This window comes from Staurois parvus, unplaced genomic scaffold (genome assembly GCF_062004578.1).
Source record: "Staurois parvus isolate SC_StPar_1 unplaced genomic scaffold, SC_StPar_1.0 ptg000937l, whole genome shotgun sequence".
Classification (NCBI taxonomy): domain Eukaryota; kingdom Metazoa; phylum Chordata; class Amphibia; order Anura; family Ranidae; genus Staurois; species Staurois parvus.
The window spans coordinates 1,183,121-1,204,476 of NW_028318733.1; the positions used below are offsets into that span (position 1 = coordinate 1,183,121).

Genomic DNA, 21,356 nt, shown 5'->3' on the forward strand with positions numbered 1-21,356 from the left:
TGCGAGTAACAATTCTGTGTCTGTGCGAGTAACAATTCTGTGGCCCTAAGTAACAGTTCTGTGGCCTTCAGTAACAATTCTGTGTCTGTGCGAGTAACAATTCTGTGTCTGTGCGAGTAACAATTCTGTGGCCCTAAGTAAAGTTTCTGTGGCCCTAAGTAACAATTCTCTGGCACTCAGTAACAATTCTGTCTGTCCCTGAGTAACAATTCTCTGGCACTCAGTAACAATTCTGTCTGTCCCTGAGTAAAAATTCTGTGGCCCTAAGTAAAGTTTCTGGGGCCCTTAGTAACAATTATCTGGCACTCAGTAACAATTCTGTCTGTCCCTGAGTAACAATTCTCTGGCACTCAGTAACAATTCTGTCTGTCCCTGAGTAAAAATTCTGTGGCCCTAAGTAAAGATTCTGTGGCCCTGAGTAACAATTCTCTGGCACTCCGTAACAATTCTGTCTGTCCCTGAGTATGAATTCTGTGGCCCTAACTAGCGTTTCTTTGTCCCAAAGTAACAGTTCTGTGGCCCTGAGTAACAATTCTGTGTCTGTGCGAGTAACAATTCTGTGGCCCTAAGTAACAGTTCTGTGGCCCTCAGTAACAGTTCTGTGTCTGTGCGAGTAACAATTCTGTGTCTGTGCGAGTAACAATTCTGTGGCCCTAAGTAAAGTTTCTGTGGCCCTCAGTAACAGTTCTGTGTCTGTGCGAGTAACAATTCTGTGTCTGTGCGAGTAACAATTCTGTGGCCCTAAGTAAAGTTTCTGTGGCCCTAAGTAACAATTCTCTGGCACTCAGTAACAATTCTGTCTGTCCCTGAGTAACAATTCTCTGGCACTCAGTAACAATTCTGTCTGTCCCTGAGTAAAAATTCTGTGGCCCTAAGTAAAGTTTCTGTGGCCTTGAGTAACAATTCTCTGGCACTCCGTAACAATTCTGTCTGTCCCTGAGTAACAATTCTCTGGCACTCAGTAACAATTCTGTCTGTCCCTGAGTAAAAATTCTGTGGCCCTAAGTAAAGTTTCTGTGGCCCTGAGTAACAATTCTCTGGCACTCCGTAACAATTCTGTCTGTCCCTGAGTAACAATTCTCTGGCACTCAGTAACAATTCTGTCTGTCCCTGAGTAAAAATTCTGTGTCCCTAATTAAAGTTTCTGTGGCCCTAAGTAACAATTCTCTGGCACTCAGTAACAATTCTGTCTGTCCCTGAGTAACAATTCTCTGGCACTCCGTAACAATTCTGTCTGTCCCTGAGTAACAATTCTCTGGCACTCAGTAACAATTCTGTCTGTCCCTGAGTAAAAATTCTGTGGCCCTAAGTAAAGTTTCTGTGGCCCTGAGTAACAATTCTCTGGCACTCCGTAACAATTCTGTCTGTCCCTGAGTATGAATTCTGTGGCCCTAACTAGCGTTTCTTTGTCCCTAAGTAACAGTTCTGTGGCCCTGAGTAACAATTCTGTGTCTGTGCGAGTCACAATTCTGTGGCCCTAAGTAACAGTTCTGTGGCCCTTAGTAACAGTTCTGTGTCTGTGCGAGTAACAATTCTGTGTCTGTGCGAGTAACAATTCTGTGGCCCTAAGTAAAGTTTCTGTGGCCCTCAGTAACAGTTCTGTGTCTGTGCGAGTAACAATTCTGTGTCTGTGCGAGTAACAATTCTGTGGCCCTAAGTAAAGTTTCTGTGGCCCTAAGTAACAATTCTCTGGCACTCAGTAACAATTCTGTTTGTCCCTGAGTAACAATTCTCTGGCACTCAGTAACAATTCTGTCTGTCCCTGAGTAAAAATTCTGTGGCCCTAAGTAAAGTTTCTGTGGCCCTGAGTAACAATTCTCTGGCACTCCGTAACAATTCTGTCTGTCCCTGAGTAACAATTCTCTGGCACTCAGTAACAATTCTGTCTGTCCCTGAGTAAAAATTCTGTGGCCCTAAGTAAAGTTTCTGTGGCCCAGAGTAACAATTCTCTGGCACTCCGTAACAATTCTGTCTGTCCCTGAGTATGAATTCTGTGGCCCTAACTAGCGTTTCTTTGTACCTAAGTAACAGTTCTGTGGCCCTGAGTAACAATTCTGTGTCTGTGCGAGTAACAATTCTGTGGCCCTAAGTAACAGTTCTGTGGCCCTCAGTAACAGTTCTGTGTCTGTGCGAGTAACAATTCTGTGTCTGTGCGAGTAACAATTCTGTGGCCCTAAGTAACAGTTCTGTGGCCTTCAGTAACAATTCTGTGTCTGTGCGAGTAACAATTCTGTGTCTGTGTGAGTAACAATTCTGTGGCCCTAAGTAAAGTTTCTGTGGCCCTAAGTAACAATTCTCTGGCACTCAGTAACAATTCTGTCTGTCCCTGAGTAACAATTCTCTGGCACTCAGTAACAATTCTGTCTGTCCCTGAGTAAAAATTCTGTGGCCCTAAGTAAAGTTTCTGGGGCCCTTAGTAACAATTATCTGGCACTCAGTAACAATTCTGTCTGTCCCTGAGTAACAATTCTCTGGCACTCAGTAACAATTCTGTCTGTCCCTGAGTAAAAATTCTGTGGCCCTAAGTAAAGATTCTGTGGCCCTGAGTAACAATTCTCTGGCACTCCGTAACAATTCTGTCTGTCCCTGAGTATGAATTCTGTGGCCCTAACTAGCGTTTCTTTGTCCCAAAGTAACAGTTCTGTGGCCCTGAGTAACAATTCTGTGTCTGTGCGAGTAACAATTCTGTGGCCCTAAGTAACAGTTCTGTGGCCCTCAGTAACAGTTCTGTGTCTGTGCGAGTAACAATTCTGTGTCTGTGCGAGTAACAATTCTGTGGCCCTAAGTAAAGTTTCTGTGGCCCTCAGTAACAGTTCTGTGTCTGTGCGAGTAACAATTCTGTGTCTGTGCGAGTAACAATTCTGTGGCCCTAAGTAAAGTTTCTGTGGCCCTAAGTAACAATTCTCTGGCACTCAGTAACAATTCTGTCTGTCCCTGAGTAACAATTCTCTGGCACTCAGTAACAATTCTGTCTGTCCCTGAGTAAAAATTCTGTGGCCCTAAGTAAAGTTTCTGTGGCCCTGAGTAACAATTCTCTGGCACTCCGTAACAATTCTGTCTGTCCCTGAGTAACAATTCTCTGGCACTCAGTAACAATTCTGTCTGTCCCTGAGTAAAAATTCTGTGGCCCTAAGTAAAGTTTCTGTGGCCCAGAGTAACAATTCTCTGGCACTCCGTAACAATTCTGTCTGTCCCTGAGTATGAATTCTGTGGCCCTAACTAGCGTTTCTTTGTCCCTAAGTAACAGTTCTGTGGCCCTGAGTAACAATTCTGTGTCTGTGCGAGTAACAATTCTGTGGCCCTAAGTAACAGTTCTGTGGCCCTCAGTAACAGTTCTGTGTCTGTGCGAGTAACAATTCTGTGTCTGTGCGAGTAACAATTTTGTGGCCCTAAGTAACAGTTCTGTGGCCTTCAGTAACAATTCTGTGTCTGTGCGAGTAACAATTCTGTGTCTGTGCGAGTAACAATTCTGTGGCCCTAAGTAAAGTTTCTGTGGCCCTAAGTAACAATTCTCTGGCACTCAGTAACAATTCTGTCTGTCCCTGAGTAACAATTCTCTGGCACTCAGTAACAATTCTGTCTGTCCCTGAGTAAAAATTCTGTGGCCCTAAGTAAAGTTTCTGGGGCCCTGAGTAACAATTATCTGGCACTCAGTAACAATTCTGTCTGTCCCTGAGTAACAATTCTCTGGCACTCAGTAACAATTCTGTCTGTCCCTGAGTAAAAATTCTGTGGCCCTAAGTAAAGTTTCTGTGGCCCTAAGTAACAATTCTCTGGCACTCAGTAACAATTCTGTCTGTCCCTGAGTAACAATTCTCTGGCACTCAGTAACAATTCTGTCTGTCCCTGAGTAAAAATTCTGTGGCCCTAATAACGTTTCTGTGGCCCTAAGTAACAATTCTCTGGCACTGAGTAACAATTCTGTCTGTCCCTGATTATGAATTCTGTGGCCCTAACTATCGTTTCTTTGTCCCTAAATAACGATTCTGTGGCCCTCATTAACAAATCTGTGTCCCTGAGTAATGGTTCTCTGTCCCTAAGTAACTTTTCTCTGTCCCCAATTATCGTTTCTGTGGCCCTAACTCTGTCCCTGTCCCTAGTACAGAGCGGTCTGCCTCTGTTCAATGACTGCAGGCAAATGAAGAATTCCAAAATGGCCGCTATTTATAGCTCGACCATTACACAGTGCTGGCTGGCTGGCTGCTGATTGGCTGATGCGATCACATGTAGTTGAGGAATGCATTATGGGTCAGCGCGCCTTGTCTGCGCGCCTTCCCAGACATCCCCGCTCCGTCGCCGCACATGTCAGCCGCCATTTTCTGAAAAATTTCGATTCGCGCGTCCGAATTAGGCTATTTTTCGGATTCGGCACGAATCGAAATTTTTCCGATATTCGACTCGAATTCCACTTCGGATACTTCGATTCGCTCATCTCTACTCACTACCTATCACAGTTTCGGAGGCCCTGAAATGCAAGGATAGCATCACATCCCCCTCAAATGACCCCTCTTTGGAAAGTAGACACCCCAAGGAATTTAAAAAGAGACATGGGGAGTATTTTGCAGATATAACTTTTTCTCACAAGGTTTTGAAATATAAAAAAATAAAATTAAAAATATGTTTTTGTTTTCTTTCTTCATTTTCCAAAAACTTGTGCCAACAAATAAGATCTGCAAAATACTCACCATGCTTCTTATCAAATTCTGTGGGGTGTCTACTTTCCAAAAAGGGGTCATTTGGGGGGGTTTGGTGCTATCCTGGCATTTCAGGGCCTCCGAAACTGTGATAGGTAGTCAGGAAGTGTAATGAAGAAATAAAGCGCTTTAAAAGCCCAAAGGTGCTTATTGGATTTTGGGGTCCTGTACTTGGCTAGACTGCCAAAAAGCCTCTCACATGTAATACCCCCATACTCGGGAGAAGTAGCAGAATGTATTTTGGGGAGTAATTTCACATATACCCATGGCATGTGTGAGCAATAAATCATTTAAGAGACAATTTTTTGTAAAAAAAAGATATATTTTTGTTGTCATTTTCCAAAAACTTGTGGTAAAAAAATAAATTCTTCTATTGTCTCAACATGCCTCTTAGCACATAGTTCGGTGTGTCTACATTCCAAAAAGGGGTCGTTCTGGGGGGTGGTGGCATTTTTCCAAGAATTAGAAGTTTATGTCACACATAATTCACTCTTCTAACCACCTGAAGACCAAGCCTTTTCTGACACTTTTTGTTCCCATGAAGAAAATCTGTATTTTTTGCTAGGAAATTAATTTGAACCCCCAAACTTTATATATTTTTTTAAGCAGACACCCTAGTGAATAAAATGGTGGGTGCTGCATTTTTTTATGTCACATAGTACTCGTGCAGCGATTTTTCAATCACAATATTTAAAAAAAAATACACTTTTTTCTTTTGAATGCACAAAAACACAATATATTGGCCAATTATTTGGTAGAATAAAAAAATATGATGGTATGCCAAGTAAATGGATACCAAACATGACATTTTTATTATCCATAGGCAACACTTTAAAAGCTTTTACAAGTTACCATTTTAGATTTTCAGAGGAGGTCTAGTGCTAGAATTACTGCCCTTGATCTGACGTTCACAGCAATACCTCACATGTATGGTGCAACCGCTTTTTACATTCCAACATAGGGTCAAAGCTCACACACGCAGGTGCGCGTACGGGGGTGCGAGGGTGCTTTTTTAATTATTCTTCTACTGTCCCTGTCATTCATTTCCATCTATGCTGGTCACTCAAGAAGATTTTTACCCACCAATTATTTGATATGGCACACGCACAAAGAAGGTAATGAGATGTAATCCATAATCTAACTAACTTGTATATGTGCATCCTACTAGGCTGATATGAAGATGACAAGCCTTTGATTCTCCTGAATTCATGATAATCCACTATTTAATTCCAAGGATCCCATCCATACATATTATGATGTTCCTGAGGGAACAGTTGAAGAAGAAAACAAATTTACTAGGTCATCCAGTATGGAACTTTTCATCTGATGAATACAGAAGGAACCTTTACAGCCTCGCATTGATAACTTTTGCCCATACAGCCATTTTGAAGACGCCGAATGATTTTTTATTTTAATTCTTTGATTTTAAACATGATTGCAACATGTTCACCATGTCTATGTCTACCTTTTCCATGATCCATGTGATCTAATAAATTCATTATTGCATTCACTTATATATTGATATATTACTCCGCATATGATTTAATTAACCATCTTTCAGGCGGTCTTGCACTAGTCAACTGCCATTTTGTTCCTATATGATGAATCAGGTCTGTGGACCAATACAACTGCAATTCATTTTTTCAGTATTCAGTATTGCCCATGTTGAGAGTTAGGCCCAGAAAAAAATTAAATTTGGAAACCATAATGGGTTTTCATGCAAATGGTCTGGCAAGGTTTGAATCTCTAAATATACAACAAACCCCAGCGCACAGGAACACCCTCCAACAGTACACTCAGGTTGTAGATTGCTGCTGCGCACAGGTAAATTAAACCAAAAATTAAAAACAATAAAACAGCGCAAATCAACACCCTGACTTAATGAATAACTTAAATAACATACAGTGTGGAAATCATAAAAAATATTAAATAATAATTAAAGTGTCCCCCAAAAAATACTCCATTCATATTAAAGTGTCCAAATAAATATAAGAAAGTCCTTTCTCCTCAATAAATTGTGAAAAACCAAATATCGAAACAAAATTGTGCTTCCACCATCCACCAGTGAAAAAACAACATCAGCCGCACTCACCAGATAATGGCGAGTAATGCGCCTGTTAGGATGTTTTGATTTTACAGCCTTCAGGACTCCTTTCCACCTTAGAGGATTTAAGGTATTTCTTCCACTGGTTCCTGCCTTCTCCTCTCACCAAACTCCACAGCAGTGCAAGGGAAAAAATATATAAGAGTGTAATACTGCTTATACCTTGTGCAATTTTAGCTACAAATTGCCAGACCACTCACATTTAACAGGATAAATAAAAGCATCAACTTTATTGCCTCCATAGGCTACCATAGAATCCACAGCTTCCAGACCTCATAGCAGAGACCTCAAAGGCTGGTTCAACAAAGGATGAAAGGATACAGCTCCAACAATACTGAAGATGGCCATTTGGAACGCACCGCTCGGCGTGCGTTCCACTCACCGGATGTCAGGACGGCAGACCGGATGTGCATTGACGCGCTTCGCCCCACTAACAGGGCGTTCTCAAGACACACACCTCCAGTCGCAAGCCGATTAAATAACAATGCAAAGTCCCTCCCCTTCTCTCCCACAGGCCAGTTAACACTATTAGGTAAATTAACTAGCTGTCATCCTTTGTTCCCACCCTGTGAGATTCCTTCACAAAAAGTAACAAGTCAAATGGCTCAGATATCTAACTAATCATTAGTTCACCCCAAGAGCTTTATTAATACCTTGAACCAACTATACCATATAGTTGAACTCATTATGAGGTCTGTGACATTAAATACAATAAAACAAAAAATCAAAACATAAACCAATCCATCAAAAAAATTATTATTTAAAAATATATATCAAAATGATATAAACTTCAAAAAAGAGAAAAATCGATAAATAAAATAATATGTGTATGTATATATACATCATGAAGAAACAAAAACTAAATAAAATAAAAATAATAATAAAAAGAAAAAATAAATAAAAATAAAAAATATATATGTAAAGAAAAAAATATATAATAAATAAAAATAAAAAATAATATAATAAAAATATAAAAATATAAAATAAAAAAATAATGAAAAATAATATAAAAATAAATATAAAAATAGAAATAAAAATGAAAATAAATATAAACATTGTTTCTTCCATATATATACACACACATTACATTTAAATTGCACTCGAATAAAGCTACCAGTTGGACCAGTTGGATAACCAGTTACCAGTTGGATAAAAAACAGTAAGTGTCAAGCTCTGCGTTTAACCCTTTAGGGATCAATGTCCCCATCTGATAGATCCATTTCGTTTAAATTTTGTACTAAAACGCACATCAAGGAAGTGGATTGGAATGGTTACATTCCGAGTCACAGCTGTCACCATAGAAACTGGTTAAAGTCTGTTCCCAAAAGCCAGTTTATTAGATTAAAATGTAATTGTGATGATGAAAATATATTCTTAGGTCAATCAGATATGTTATTACAAAGATTTAGAGAAAAGGGATATGGAGAGGAAGTTCATTAGAACAGGTTAAAAACATCAAGAGAGATGACTTGCTGAAGAACAAGGAAATAAACAGAAAGATAGGTGATATGGCTTTTATTACAGGCTATTCGAGCCAATATAATTGGTTGAGAAAATCATTAAGAATTACTGGCCAATTCTGAAAAGGGATGAAGTCCTTAGTAAACTATTACCTGGAAAACCCATGTTTATCTACAGGAAACCACCAACATTAAGAACTAGACTGGTTAAAAATGTCCCTGACGCACCTAGGAAGGTGGTGACTTTCCTTGATAGGGTTGGTTTTTTCAAGTGTAGGAGGTGTATAGCGTGCAAAAACCTTAGAGGTGATAATAAAAGATACAGTTGCAAGAAAAAGTATGTGAACCCCTTGGGATTACGTGGGGTTTTGCATGAATTGGGCATAAAATGTGCTCTGAACGTCATCAAGTCACAACAATAGAAGAACATAGTCTGCTGAACATAATACTACACAAATATTAGACGTTGCCATGGTTTAATTGCACATAACATGTAAACATTCACAGTGCAGGGAGGAAAAAGTATGTGAACCTTTGGACTTAATAACTGGTTGACCCTCCTTTGGCAGCAATAACCTCAACCAAACGTTTCCTGTAGTTGCAGATCAGACCTGCACAACGATCTGGAGTAATTTTGAACCACTCCTCTTCACAAAACTGTTTCAGTGTAGCAATATTCTTGGGATGTCTGGTGTGAATCACTCTCTTAAGGTCATGCCACAGCATTTCAATCGGGTTGAGGTCAGGACTCTGACTGGGCCACTCCAGAAGGCGTATTCTGTCCTGTTGCAGCCATTGTTTCGTTGAATTACTTGTATGCTTTGGGTCATTGTCCTGTTGCATCACCCATCCTCTGCGGAGCTTCAGTTGGTGGACAGATGGTCGTACGTTTTCCTGCAAAATGTCTTGATAAACTCTGGAATTCATTTTCCCATCAATGACAACAATCCGTCCAGGCCCTGAGGCAGCAAAGCAGCCCCAAACCATGATGCTTCCTCCGCCATATTTTGCAGTGGGGATGAGGTTTTGATGTTGGTGTGCTGTGCCCTTTTTTCTCCACACATAGTGTTATGTGTTCTTCCCAAACAACTCAATTTTGGTTTCATCTGTTCACAGTATATTTTGCCAGTAGTGCTGTGGAACATCCAGGTGCTCTTTTGCAAACTTCAAACGTGCTGCAATATTCTTTTTGGACAGCAATGGCTTCCTCCGTGGTGTCCTCCCATGTACTCCATTCTTGTTTAATGTTTTCCTTATTGTAGATGTGTCAACAAAAATGTTAGCATGTGCCAGAGATTTCTGTAGGTCTTTAGCTGACACTCTGGGATTCTTCTTTACCTCATGCAGCATTCTGCGCTGTGCTCTTGCAGTCATTTTTACAGGACGACCACACCTAGGGAGAGTAGCAACAGTGCTAAACTTTCTCCATTTGTAGGCAGTCTGTCTTACCATGGACACATAAACATCAAGGCTTTTGGAGGTACTTTTGTAACCCTTTCCAGCTTCATGCAAGTCAACAATTCTTGATCGTAGGTCTTCTGAGAGCTCTTTTCTGTGAGGCATGGTTCACGTCAGACAGTGCTTCTTGAAACCAATAAACCCAAAACAGGTGTGTGTTTTTTAAGGACAGGACAGCTGTCAGCAACACATCCAATATCATCACACAGATTGGAGTCAAGGTTAGCTCACTCCTGGCTCCAATTAGCTCTGGGAGAAGTCATTAAGCTAGGGCCTCACATACTTTTTCCTCCCTGCACTGTGAATGTTTACATGTTATGTGCAATTAAACCATGTCAACATCTAATGTTTGTGTAGTATTATGTTCAGCAGATTGTGTTCTTCTATTGTTGTGACTTAGATGACGTTCAGAGCACATTTTATGCCCAATTCATGCAAAACTCCACATAATCCCAAGGGGTTCACATACTTTTTCTTGCAACTGTATTATGACAGTTTCCAATCATGTTCCAATGGTTCATCATATAAAATCAAGAAGTTCATATCGTGTGACAGTTCCCATGTTACCTATATGCTGGAGTGCTCTTGCAACTTCCAGTATATAGGTAGAACTACTAGGAAACTCTCTGTGAGACTGGGGGAACACATTAGGAATATAAGGAAAGGATTAAATATCATAGCTTGTCACATCACTGTGGAGTTTGGTGAGAGGAGAAGGCAGGAGCCAGTGGAAGAAATACCTTAAATCCTATAAGGTGGAAAGGAGTCCTGAAGGCTGTAAAAGGGGGCTTAGGATCCCAAAACATCCTAAAAGGCGCATTACTCACCATTATCTGGTGAGTGCGGCTGATGATGGTTTTTCACTGGTGGATGGTGGAAGCACAATTTCATTTGGATATTTGGTTTTTCACAATTTATTGGGGAGAAAGGACTTTCTTATATTTATTTGGACACTTTAATATGAATGGAGTATTTTTTGGGGGACACTTTAATTATTATTTAATATTTTTTATGATTTCCACACTGTATGTTATTTAAGTTATTCATTAAGTCAGGGTGTTGATTTGTGCTGTTTTATTGTTTTTCAAGGTTTGAATTTTGGTTGGTTGCGATAAATTGTTGTGCATATAAATTACTTTGATCCACAATCAATGCATAAAGATCTTCTGTGAAAAACAGCTCCAAAAAATCAAGGGGAGTAGTTACATTTGCTGTTTCCACCTGAATTCCGGGTTGGGCAATGAATGGGGAAAGTACAGGTGCTGATTTTGCAAACACTGCGGTTTTGTGTGCAATGTATCACGTGACAGTGAGCTACTGACACTGCACTTGCTGGGGGAGAAGGGGGGGTGAGCATAGGGGCTAAACGCAGGTGCTGGCAGGTGCTGGGGCTGATCCTGCTAATGCTGCATTTTTGGGAACACTATACTAATGTGAACGCTGGTATAGTGCTGATCTGATCAAAGTTATTGATCCGTTCAGAAACTATTCTAGCAATGGAGGTTTATTATGTATGTGAGCATGTTCCTGGCAATCAGGGGGTTAAATGTGATTACTGGTGTACTGATGGGCAATCTGACGCTATCTGGGAGGGGCGTGAAAACCACAGGAGTGCAAATCAAGTATATATATGTGATTTTGCGCCCCTGTGTCACCCTGTAGCAGTTTTTCTGCTATAGGGCGGTAAGGAAGCAGTTACAGAAGCGGTTTGCGTTACAGCAATGAGTTACTTTAACTGACAATTGCACGGTCATGCAATGCTGCACCAAAATGAAATTTTTGTCTTTTTTTCCCTCATAATTTGAGCTTTCTTTCAGTGGTATTTGATCGCCTGTGCGTTTTTTATTTTTTGCGCTATAAAAAACCCCCCACAATTTTAAGAAATATAATTTGGACTTTCTGCTATTAATCATGTCCAGTAAAAAAATTTAAAAAGCTAATTTTGTCATAAATTTAGGCCAAAATGTATTCTGCGACATGTCTTTCCTAAGAAAAATCCCAATACGTGTAAATTAATTGGTGTATGTGAAAGTTATAGCATTTACAAATGGTGGTATAGATACTCTGATTTTTTTTTTATACTAATAATGGCAGTGATCAGCAACTTATAGCAGTGATCAGCGACTTATGGCTGCGATCAGTGACTAATAGCGGGACTGCGTCGAGCATTCTGATACTGGGGAGAACTGACTTGGTGTCACAGACATCCCCAGTGACACCAATACAGTGATCAGTGCAAAAAAAAAAAAGCACTGACACTGTACTAACGGCACTAGGGAGAAAGGGGTTAACATTTGGGAGCAATCAAAGGGTTAACTGTGTGATGGGAGTGTTTTACTAGGGGGCGGGGGTGTGCTTCACTGTAAGTACACTGATCGGGATGGCTGTGCTCAGCCATCCAGATCAGTGTGCCAAAACTGACAGGGAGGAGGGCTGCATTTTAAACAATGCAACCCTCCTCCCTGTTGGTGTTTGTCGGTAAACACTGGCGCCTGCGGGTGATCACCGGCCGGGACCCAGTAATTGACAATTGGCTAGTGTCTAGATTGTAGCTTCACATTTGTTCCTTGTACTAAGTGTGTCTCTTGTAAAAAAAAACCCCTGAAGAGTATCTATGCTGGATTTCTTTGAGAATTCTAAATTTCTTCCCAGGACTATTTAATCCTTTAACATTATAGGACACAAAGTGTATCTCTTCCGTTCTTCCCTTTTTTTTCTCCTCTCATCTACCTTCCTCCTTCTTCTCTCTCTCCCTCTCTCCACCATATCTTCCCCTTCGTTCTCTGGTGTATCTCCAAGTTGATATACCTCCTACTATCCTGCAGAATCTTAGGCTGCCTATTACCTTCCCATCCCACTCCCCTCCTCTCTCCATCCTCCTCCTAAACTGTCTGCCACCTTTCATTCTCCATATTCCACCTCTCCTTGTCCCCCACACCCCACCTAGGAATGTCTATATTTTGCAACTCAAGTCTCTCAAAAAAGTCTCTTAATGCTTCAGGAAACTTTAACCTTGCACAGCGCCCATTCTTCCAGCCGATTAAACATGCTGGGGACCCCCAGCTATATCAAACGTTCTGCTTCTTCATGTTTTCTCCTAATGGTTTCAAGATTTTCTTTCTTGACAGTGTCTCTGCAGCCAAATCAGCAAAGATCTGTATATTTATTTCTCCATATTTTATAACCACTCTTCATTTCATAGTCAGCGTGGGTCTAAAAAAAGGGAACACTGGCTAGTGTCTAAAGAGCTTGTCCGAGTGTTGCTACTGCAAAAGGACTTTGCTCAGCTACGTTACCCCTGGGCTGTCGCAGACTGTCGTAACTGACATATTCCTGAGGTGCTCAGCCCTGTAACTACTACTACTGAAAAAAAGGGACTTTGCTCACTCCTAAACTACTTGCTGCTACACTTGCAAGAAAAAGTATGTGAACCCCTTGGGATTATGTGGAGTTTTGCATGAATTGGGCATAAAATGTGCTCTGAACGTCACAACAATAGAAGAACACAGTCTGCTGAACATAATACTACACAAACATTAGATGTTGCCATGGTTTAATTGCACATAACATGTAAACATTTACAGTGCAGGGAAGAAAAAGTATGTGAGGCCCTAGCTTAATGACTTCTCCCAGAGCTAATTGGAGCCAGGAGTGAGCCAACCTTGACTCCAATCAGTGTGATGATATTGGATGTGTTGCTGACAGCTGTCCTGCCCTTAAAAAACAAAGACACACCTGTTTTGGGTTTACTGGTTTCAAGAAGCACTGTCTGATGTGAACCATGCCTCGCAGAAAAGAGCTCTCAGAAGACTTACGATCAAGAATTGTTGACTTGCATGAAGCTGGAAAGGGTTACAAAAGTATCTCCAAAAGCCTTGATGTTCATGTGTCCACGGTAAGACAGACTGTCTACAAATGGAGAAAGTTTAGCACTGTTTAGCTACTCTCCCTAGGCGTGGTCGTCCTGTAAAAATGACTGCAAGAGCACAGTGCAGAATGCTGCATGAGGTAAAGAAGAATCCCAGAGTGTCAGCTAAAGACCTACAGAAATCTCTGGCACATGCTAACATTTTTGTTGACACATCTACAATAAGGAAAACATTAAACAAGAATGGGGTACATGGGAGGACACCACGGAGGAAGCCATTGCTGTCCAAAAAGAATATTGCGACACGTTTGAAGTTTGCAAAAGAGCACCTGGATGTTCCACAGCACTACTGGCAAAATATACTGTGGACAGATGAAACCAAGATTGAGTTGTTTGGGAAGAACACACAACACTATGTGTGGAGAAAAAAAGGCACAGCACACCAACATCAAAACCTCATCCCCACTGTAAAACATGGCGGAGGGAGCATCATGGTTTGGGGCTGCTTTGCTGCCTCAGGGCCTGGACGGATTGTTGTCATTGATGGGAAAATGAATTCCAGAGTTTATCAAGACATTTTGCAGGAAAACGTACGACCATCTGTCCACCAACTGAAGCTCCGCAGAGGATGGGTGATGCAACAGGACAATGACCCAAAGCATACAAGTAATTCAACAAAACAATGGCTGCAACAGCACAGAATACGCCTTCTGGAGTGGCCCAGTCAGAGTCCTGACCTCAACCCAATTGAAATGCTGTGGCATGACCTTAAGAGAGCGATTCACACCAGACATCCCAAGAATATTGCTACACTGAAACAGTTTTGTGAAGAGGAGCGGTCCAAAATTACTCCAGATCGTTGTGCAGGTCTGATCTGCATCTACAGGAAATGTTTGGTTGAGGTTATTGCTGCCAAAGGAGGGTCAACCAGTTATTAAGTCCAAAGGTTCACATACTTTTTCCTCCCTGCACTGTGAATGTTTACATGTTATGTGCAATTAAACCATGGCAACATCTAATGTTTGTGTAGTATTATGTTCAGCAGACTGTGTTCTTCTATTGTTGTGACTTAGATGACGTTCAGAGCACATTTTATGCCCAATTCATGCAAAACTCCACGTAATCCCAAGGGGTTCACATACTTTTTCTTGCAACTGTATATGTTACAAGAGAAGTCTGCTATCTATTGTCAGCCAAGACTTCATAAATGTTCAAATAAGAGATCAGCTAGATGTCCTCAGTGTAAATAATTTTGATTTTGGAGTATCCTACTACAATTCCCTATCCCCAGTTCTACAATAAACTCCAAAACAAAACATCCCCTAGACTGGTCATTGAAGACAATGAGTTTGGCTGCAGAAATACACTGTTCCTGGCTGTGTTTTAAAGAAGGAGAGCCTGTGGAAAACATGCAAGCGGCTCCTACGGGGGTAGCGCTACACAGGTGTTTACGAATGATATACAGTGGATATACTGTAGAAAAGAATCAAACCCCCCCTTTAAAATAATCAAATTTTGTTGCTTTGCAGCCTGAAATGAAGACAGGCACATTTTTTGTTTTATCCAGCTGTATTTTGTGCAACTTATAACATCCACATGAATGCTAAAACCCCGACATGTCAGAGAAAAAAATTTAAAAATTCAGAAACAGAATCACTGAGCTGGAAAAAGGATCACCCCCTTGTGTCAGTATTTTGTAGAATCACCTTTTTCTTTAATTACAGCCTTTAGTCTGTTGGACTATGTCTCTATATTGACGTTGGGAAGCAAGGAAGTATAATCAGGGGTAGGGAACTGACAGACTACCTCAATCTTTGGGAAATTGCAGGATTTCCAGGTAATATCCTGGGATATCAATTCGTATGATGCAGGTGAAGACACGCTCGGTCTGTCTTTCTTTTCCATCATGGCTGTTAGAGATGCCGATATGTCACTAGAGAGGGGTGTCAGAAGGTAAAGCAAGGCAGAATGAGCAAAAGGAGCCATCAGTGTAGCTGCACCTAGCTAGGATAAGCCAGGGAGCTCAGCAAGAATGCTGCTGATCATATAGAGTTGCCGGCCACACCCCCCGATTAAGCATATTTGATAGATACAGGGAGGCTTGTGTTTTAAATGTAAACAGTGTCGGTCACTGTGAATATAAACAGTGTCAGTAACCATGAATATAAACCAAATACCCCAATGTTCAATATAAATATTGCTATTTCAATATGAATCCATGCACCCTAATAGAGTCTTCATATAGTCTACCAGTTCTTAGTGCTCCATAAATTCTCTATGTTCATCAAACCAACATTTTCATCGCTGTTTCACAGTACTGGTAGCAAGAGCCTGAAGCTTGAATTTGGTCTGAGTTAGGCCTGCATTACCTGTCAACCTGGTAAGGTATATGGGTTGACAGGTGCCTTATTATTCAGACCATGGAGTGAAATTGACCACTTATTCAAGTTTGGCGTGGCACGGGTTCACAATATATGAAGCATAGCTGAACTCGCAGTGGCAGCAAGATCTTGGAGCATTATATTTGTTGGTTTTATTTAGCCTGCACCACCTGTTGATTTGGTAAGGTGTATAGATTGAAAGGTGTCACACGATTGATTGCACTGTATGACCACTAGCTGAACTGTGGTGTGGCACATACTCACAGTGTTTAGAGGAGTGTGGAACACACAAAGCAATTTTTCACTAATTTGGGTAAGGGGAGGAATCTTATCACTGGATGTACATGTGATCACTATGACACTGATTTTGATACACCAATATCATTTGCGTTTAAGGATAATGCACTATGTTTAGTTTATTTGCTTCGAGCTACTAAGAATAGAAGAGGACATATTGGTTTGATGAACATAGAGAATTGATGGAGCACGAAGAACTGATGGACTATATGAAGACTCCATTAGGGTGCATGGATTCATATTGAAATAGCAATATTTATATTGAACATTGGGGTATTTGGATTATATTCACTGTGACCGACACTGTTTATATTTATTGCTTACTTTTAGGGTGGAAGGATAAACTGTAACAGTCACAGGGGCCCAATCTTTTTGTAGGTGGCTGTGGTTTTGTCTTATAAGGCTTGTGCTTTATTTAACTATGCCCATTTAGGACCCCCTCAATATTAACAGTTTGGCCACACCCACTGTGCATTATCACATCCACAGTGCTCACCACATTATTCCACTCCTTGGGGTGCCCAAATTATCCCCAGGTCTTTTACAGTCTTAGCAATGCACTGGCCTCTTGTCTTGTGTCATGTGACACATCAGTGCAAAAGAGAATCCAGTGGCTTCGGTGTGGGGGGTGTGGACGGCACCTAGGTGACACCCGCCAGAGGGGTGACACCTATCCAGTGTCCGCTCCAACCCAGGGAGGGCCAGGATCTATGGCTGGGATAAGCTGCCATGTTTCCAGAGTCCAAACCCCATGCTGGCTGCTGCAGTGGTGAGTGATCCCAGTATTGGGAACCCCAGGTACCCTGCAGAAGATGCAGATCCTGTGGTTTGTGTGCCCTGTGCTTGGAATGTTCCTGTAAAGAACGAAGAAAGATAATATATAATATAGTACAGAATAGTGTTACCGGCAAAGTATGAAATACCAGCATTCTATATACTGCATGACAATTTTGGCAAAGTATGAAATGTCCGAATAATTTTCATTTTGTTATATACTTTACTTAGGCATTATATAGAATACCTAGACATTATGCAGAATGACAAACACTGCTTGAACAAAGTATGAAAAGAGAGTTGTAAAAACATGAAATGTCTGAGTTATTTAACTATGATATATACTTTAACTAGGCATTCTATATGCAGCTAGATGGTGGCTATATCACTATTCCATTCAGGGACATTTAGTATTATGATTATTATACAGGATTTATATAGTGCTAACAGTTTGCGCAGCGCTTTACAAAATGAAGGTAGACATTACACTTACAATACAATTTGGTACAAGAGGAAACAGAGGGCCCTGCTTGTTAGAGTTTACAATCTAGGAGGAAAGGTTGAGTGATACAAAAGGTAATAGCTGTGGGGGGGGGGTGAGCTGATGGAGGAAATAAATGGCAGTTTACTAGGTAGAAGCAGGATAGACTTCTTTAAAGAGAGAGGTTTTCAGGGATCGTCTAAAGGTGGATAGATTAGGAGACAGCCGGACAGATTGGGGTAGAGAATTCCCTTAGGATGGGAGAAGATCAGGAGAAGTCCTGGAGACTAGCATGGGAGGAGGTGACACGGGAACTAGAGAGCAGAAGGTCTTAGGAGGTTCGAAGAGAGCAGTTTGGTTGATATTTTGAGACCAGGTTGGTGATATAGCTGGGGGCAGAGTTGTGGATGGCTTTGTAAATTGTTGTTAGTATTTTGAATTTTATTCGTTGAGTGAGTGGAAGCCAGTGGAGGGATTGGCAGAGAGGAGTAGCAGACACTGAACGGTTGGTAAGGTGGATGAGCCTGGCAGCAGTGTTCATGATGGACTGGAGGGGGGATAGTCTATGTAAAGGTAAGCCAATGAGGAGGGAGTTGCAGTAGTCGAGTTGAGAGATTACCAGGGCGTGAATTAGGAGTTTTGTGGTATCATTGGTTCTAGAGATGGTGCGGAGGTTGAGGCGGCATGATTTGGACAGGGATTGGATGTGGGCCTGAAAGGATAGTTCAGAATCCAGGGTTACACCTAACACCTTGGCATGCAGGGAAGGGTTGATAGTAGTGCTATTGATCCTGACTAAGAAATCAGGGGAAGAGGCACGTGGGGGAGGAAATATTATGAGCTCAGTTTTCGATAGATTGAGTTTTAGGAAGTGAAGTGACATCCAGTCTGATATGTCTGTTAGTAAATCAGTGATACGTGTAGAAACTGATGGGGTGAGCTGAGGAGTAGAGAGATAGATTTGTGTACCATCAGCATAGAAATGGTATTGGAAACCATGGAAAGCTGACCCAAGGAAGAAGTGTAGATCGAGAATAGGAGAGGTCCAAGGACAGAACCTTGGGGGACCCCGACAGTAAGAGGAGTAGGAGAGGAGGAAGTAAAGTTGTGACACTGAAGGTGCGGTGAGATAGGTAAGATTCAAACCAACGGAGAGTATAGTCACGGAGACCAAGTAAATAGAGTTTTTTGAGGGGGGGGGGGTGGTCAACTATGTCAAAGGCAGTGGAGAGGTCCAAGAGCAAGAGTATGGAATAGTGACCATTGGTTTTAGCGGTTAGTAAGTAGTTTGTGAGTTTAGGAGAGCAGTCTCTGTGGAGTGTTGTGGGCGAAATCCAGACTGAAGGGGATCGAGAAGGTTATTTTCAATAAGGTGGCAGCTCAGCAGGTTGTAGACTAGACATTCAAGGAGTTTGGAGGCAAAAGGGAGTAAGGAGATGGGTCTTAGGTTGCCAAGATTGGCGTTGTCCAGTGAGGCTTTTTTAAGTATGGGGGTGACTAGCACATGTTTTAGAGAGTTGGGGAAGATGCCAGTAGAAAGGGAGATATTGAAGATATGAGTTAAAGAAGGATAGAGCCAGAGGGTGACTGTAGTATTTGCGAGGGAACAAGGTCCAGGGGGCAGGTGGTTAGGTGGGCTTTAGAAAACAGTTTACCAACCTCCTCTATAGTAGCTGGGTTAAACAAGGGAAGTATAGATTGTGCAGGTGGACAAGGAGTGTAGGGTGAGGAAGATATCTGTACAGTGGAGATCTCATCACGAATTGTATCAATCTTATTTTTGAAGTGATTATCAATCTCCTGAGCAGTGAGTGAGTTAGTGGGAGGAGGTAGAGAAGGACGATGCAGAGAGGTAGAAAAGAGTTGATGGGAATTGTGTGAGAGGGTGTTAATGAGAGTGATAAAATAGGTCTGTTTGGCAATGTAGAGACAAGAATTGTATTTTTAAAGGGCAGATTTATATTGGTTAAAGTCTTGCTGGGTCTTAGTCTTACGCCATAAACGCTCAAGAGCACGGCTACGTGTTTTGAGGTATCTGGTATTGTCTGTTTGCCAGGGCTGTAGCAGTTGGGGCCCAATTCTGTGTGTAGTAAGGGTGGCCAATGTGTCCAGGGTGGTTGACAGTAAACTATTGTAGACAGAAGTGGCCAGGTTGGGGCAGGACAGGGCTGAGATTTTGTCATAGAGACAATCTGTTGCTGAGAAAAGAAGAGAAGGGTTAAGATAACAAAGGTTTCTACGGGTAACTGTTTGGTAGTTGGAAGACAAGGAGGAGGAAGCTAAGGAGAGAGTGAAGCTAATAAGGGAGTGATCAGAGAGAGGAAAGTTGGTGAGGTTGCAAGGAGTGCATAGGTATGAGAATACAAGGTCGAGGCAGTTACCGTTCGAGTGAGTAGAAGCATGTGTCCATATACAGGTGAGACTATAGTCAATCCTCTTTCCCCCCTAGTGCCCAGTACTGGGACAGCTACATCACTTCCTGTTAGCAGAGTAGATCCAGTTCTTCTGACAGCAGAGGATTCTGGGACCTGTAGTCCTATACCCAATTTTACTGTATTTCTGAGTGCTGATTGAACTACAGCTACCAGAGATGGGGAACCAGAAGGTTGCTGGGAGAGCAGATATATTTTACAGCAAGGAATTTGCTCGCTCCCTGGGTGTAGGACTCAGAGGTGAACACTGGGGGACTGCTGTTCTCCTCCAGAAACAGATTGCTGGCTACTGCTGCACTCTGCATGGCGCCGATCATCACACCAGGATCACATCAGCTTCTCTGCATTGGAACTGTCACTATCCAGTCTTCAGTCAGTTATCTCTGCTTCCCACACTGACAGGCTGTCAGTTGGTAATTCTGCACTTCTCTGCAAACAGCCAAGAAGCCTGTGCAAGAACCTTGTTCCTAAGAGACCATGGTATTCATGGGATCAGATGTCCCTCCTTTTTCTGACAACACAAAACACTGCATGCAGACACCCTTACACCTCAGTACCAAGAGATTTTTGCTTTGAGCATTTACCACAGCCTGTTATCTTCATTTAATTACCATTACTCACTACTGTATATGGGCCCTACCATTGCTAGCAGAAGACAACAGCTACTATCACATCAGAAACTTTAAACATCTCAGGACTCAAGTTACTATTTCTAGTCGTCTTGGAGACGGATTCATGACAAGGAGAGATGGGAATGGAGTTGGTTCATAAAATAGTGCCCACAGAGCCTTGTCCCAAAATGGAGGGAAGGTGCTGGTTAGTCTCCGGAATGTTAACTCCTGTTGATTGGAAAAGTGAGTTCAGCCACTCCGGTAACAATCACTGATTTGGTGAAGGGAGAGCTCAGAGAGAAAATCGAAAGGTGAATCTTCTTCCTCGCACACTCCACTATCTCCTAAGTGGGAGAAAAGAGTCAAGGATTAGTTGTTAACATGCGAAAAGATGTTTTCCAAGAATGACTTTGGATGTGGTAAATTCTGAGCCTAGGATTCGGCTGCAGGAAAACAGGCTGTTTGGGGAGAGTGAAAGGCGCATACCTTTAAGTGACCTAGAAGACCCCAGAGAGCAACTTGCTGAGCTAAAAAAGTTGGGAGTCATTCAAGAATCCAGGAGCCCCTATGCTTCTCCTATAGTTGTAGTTAAGAAGAAGAAAAGGACCCTGCAGTTGTGTATTGACTACAGAAATCTGAACAGAAGAATCATTCCCAATTAGTACACCACTTCTCAAATCGAAGATGCCCTTCAATGTCGGGGGCAAAAATTTTCAGTGTCCTAGATCTGAAAAGTCAGATCCCCATGCTTCCGGACAGTTGAGAAAAGGTGGTGTTCATCTGCCCATTAGGGTTC

General features: G+C 41.7%; 1 protein-coding gene across 2 annotated transcripts in view; it reads left to right on the forward strand.

Annotated features, from left to right (window-relative positions):
* SMTNL1 (smoothelin like 1) overlaps nucleotides 1-21,356 on the forward strand; it is a 525,456-nt gene that overhangs the window by 357,163 nt on the left and 146,937 nt on the right. Inside the window, exon 5 of one of the 2 annotated variants that reach the window (XM_089656773.1) lies at nucleotides 5,863-6,208. The exons of the other annotated variant lie outside the window; for it this stretch is intronic. Coding sequence (XP_089512899.1) covers nucleotides 5,863-5,872 — 10 coding nt within the window. The 3' untranslated portion in view covers nucleotides 5,873-6,208. Of the gene's footprint in view, nucleotides 1-5,862; nucleotides 6,209-21,356 lie in introns of those variants that run through there. 2 annotated transcript variants of the gene reach the window in all.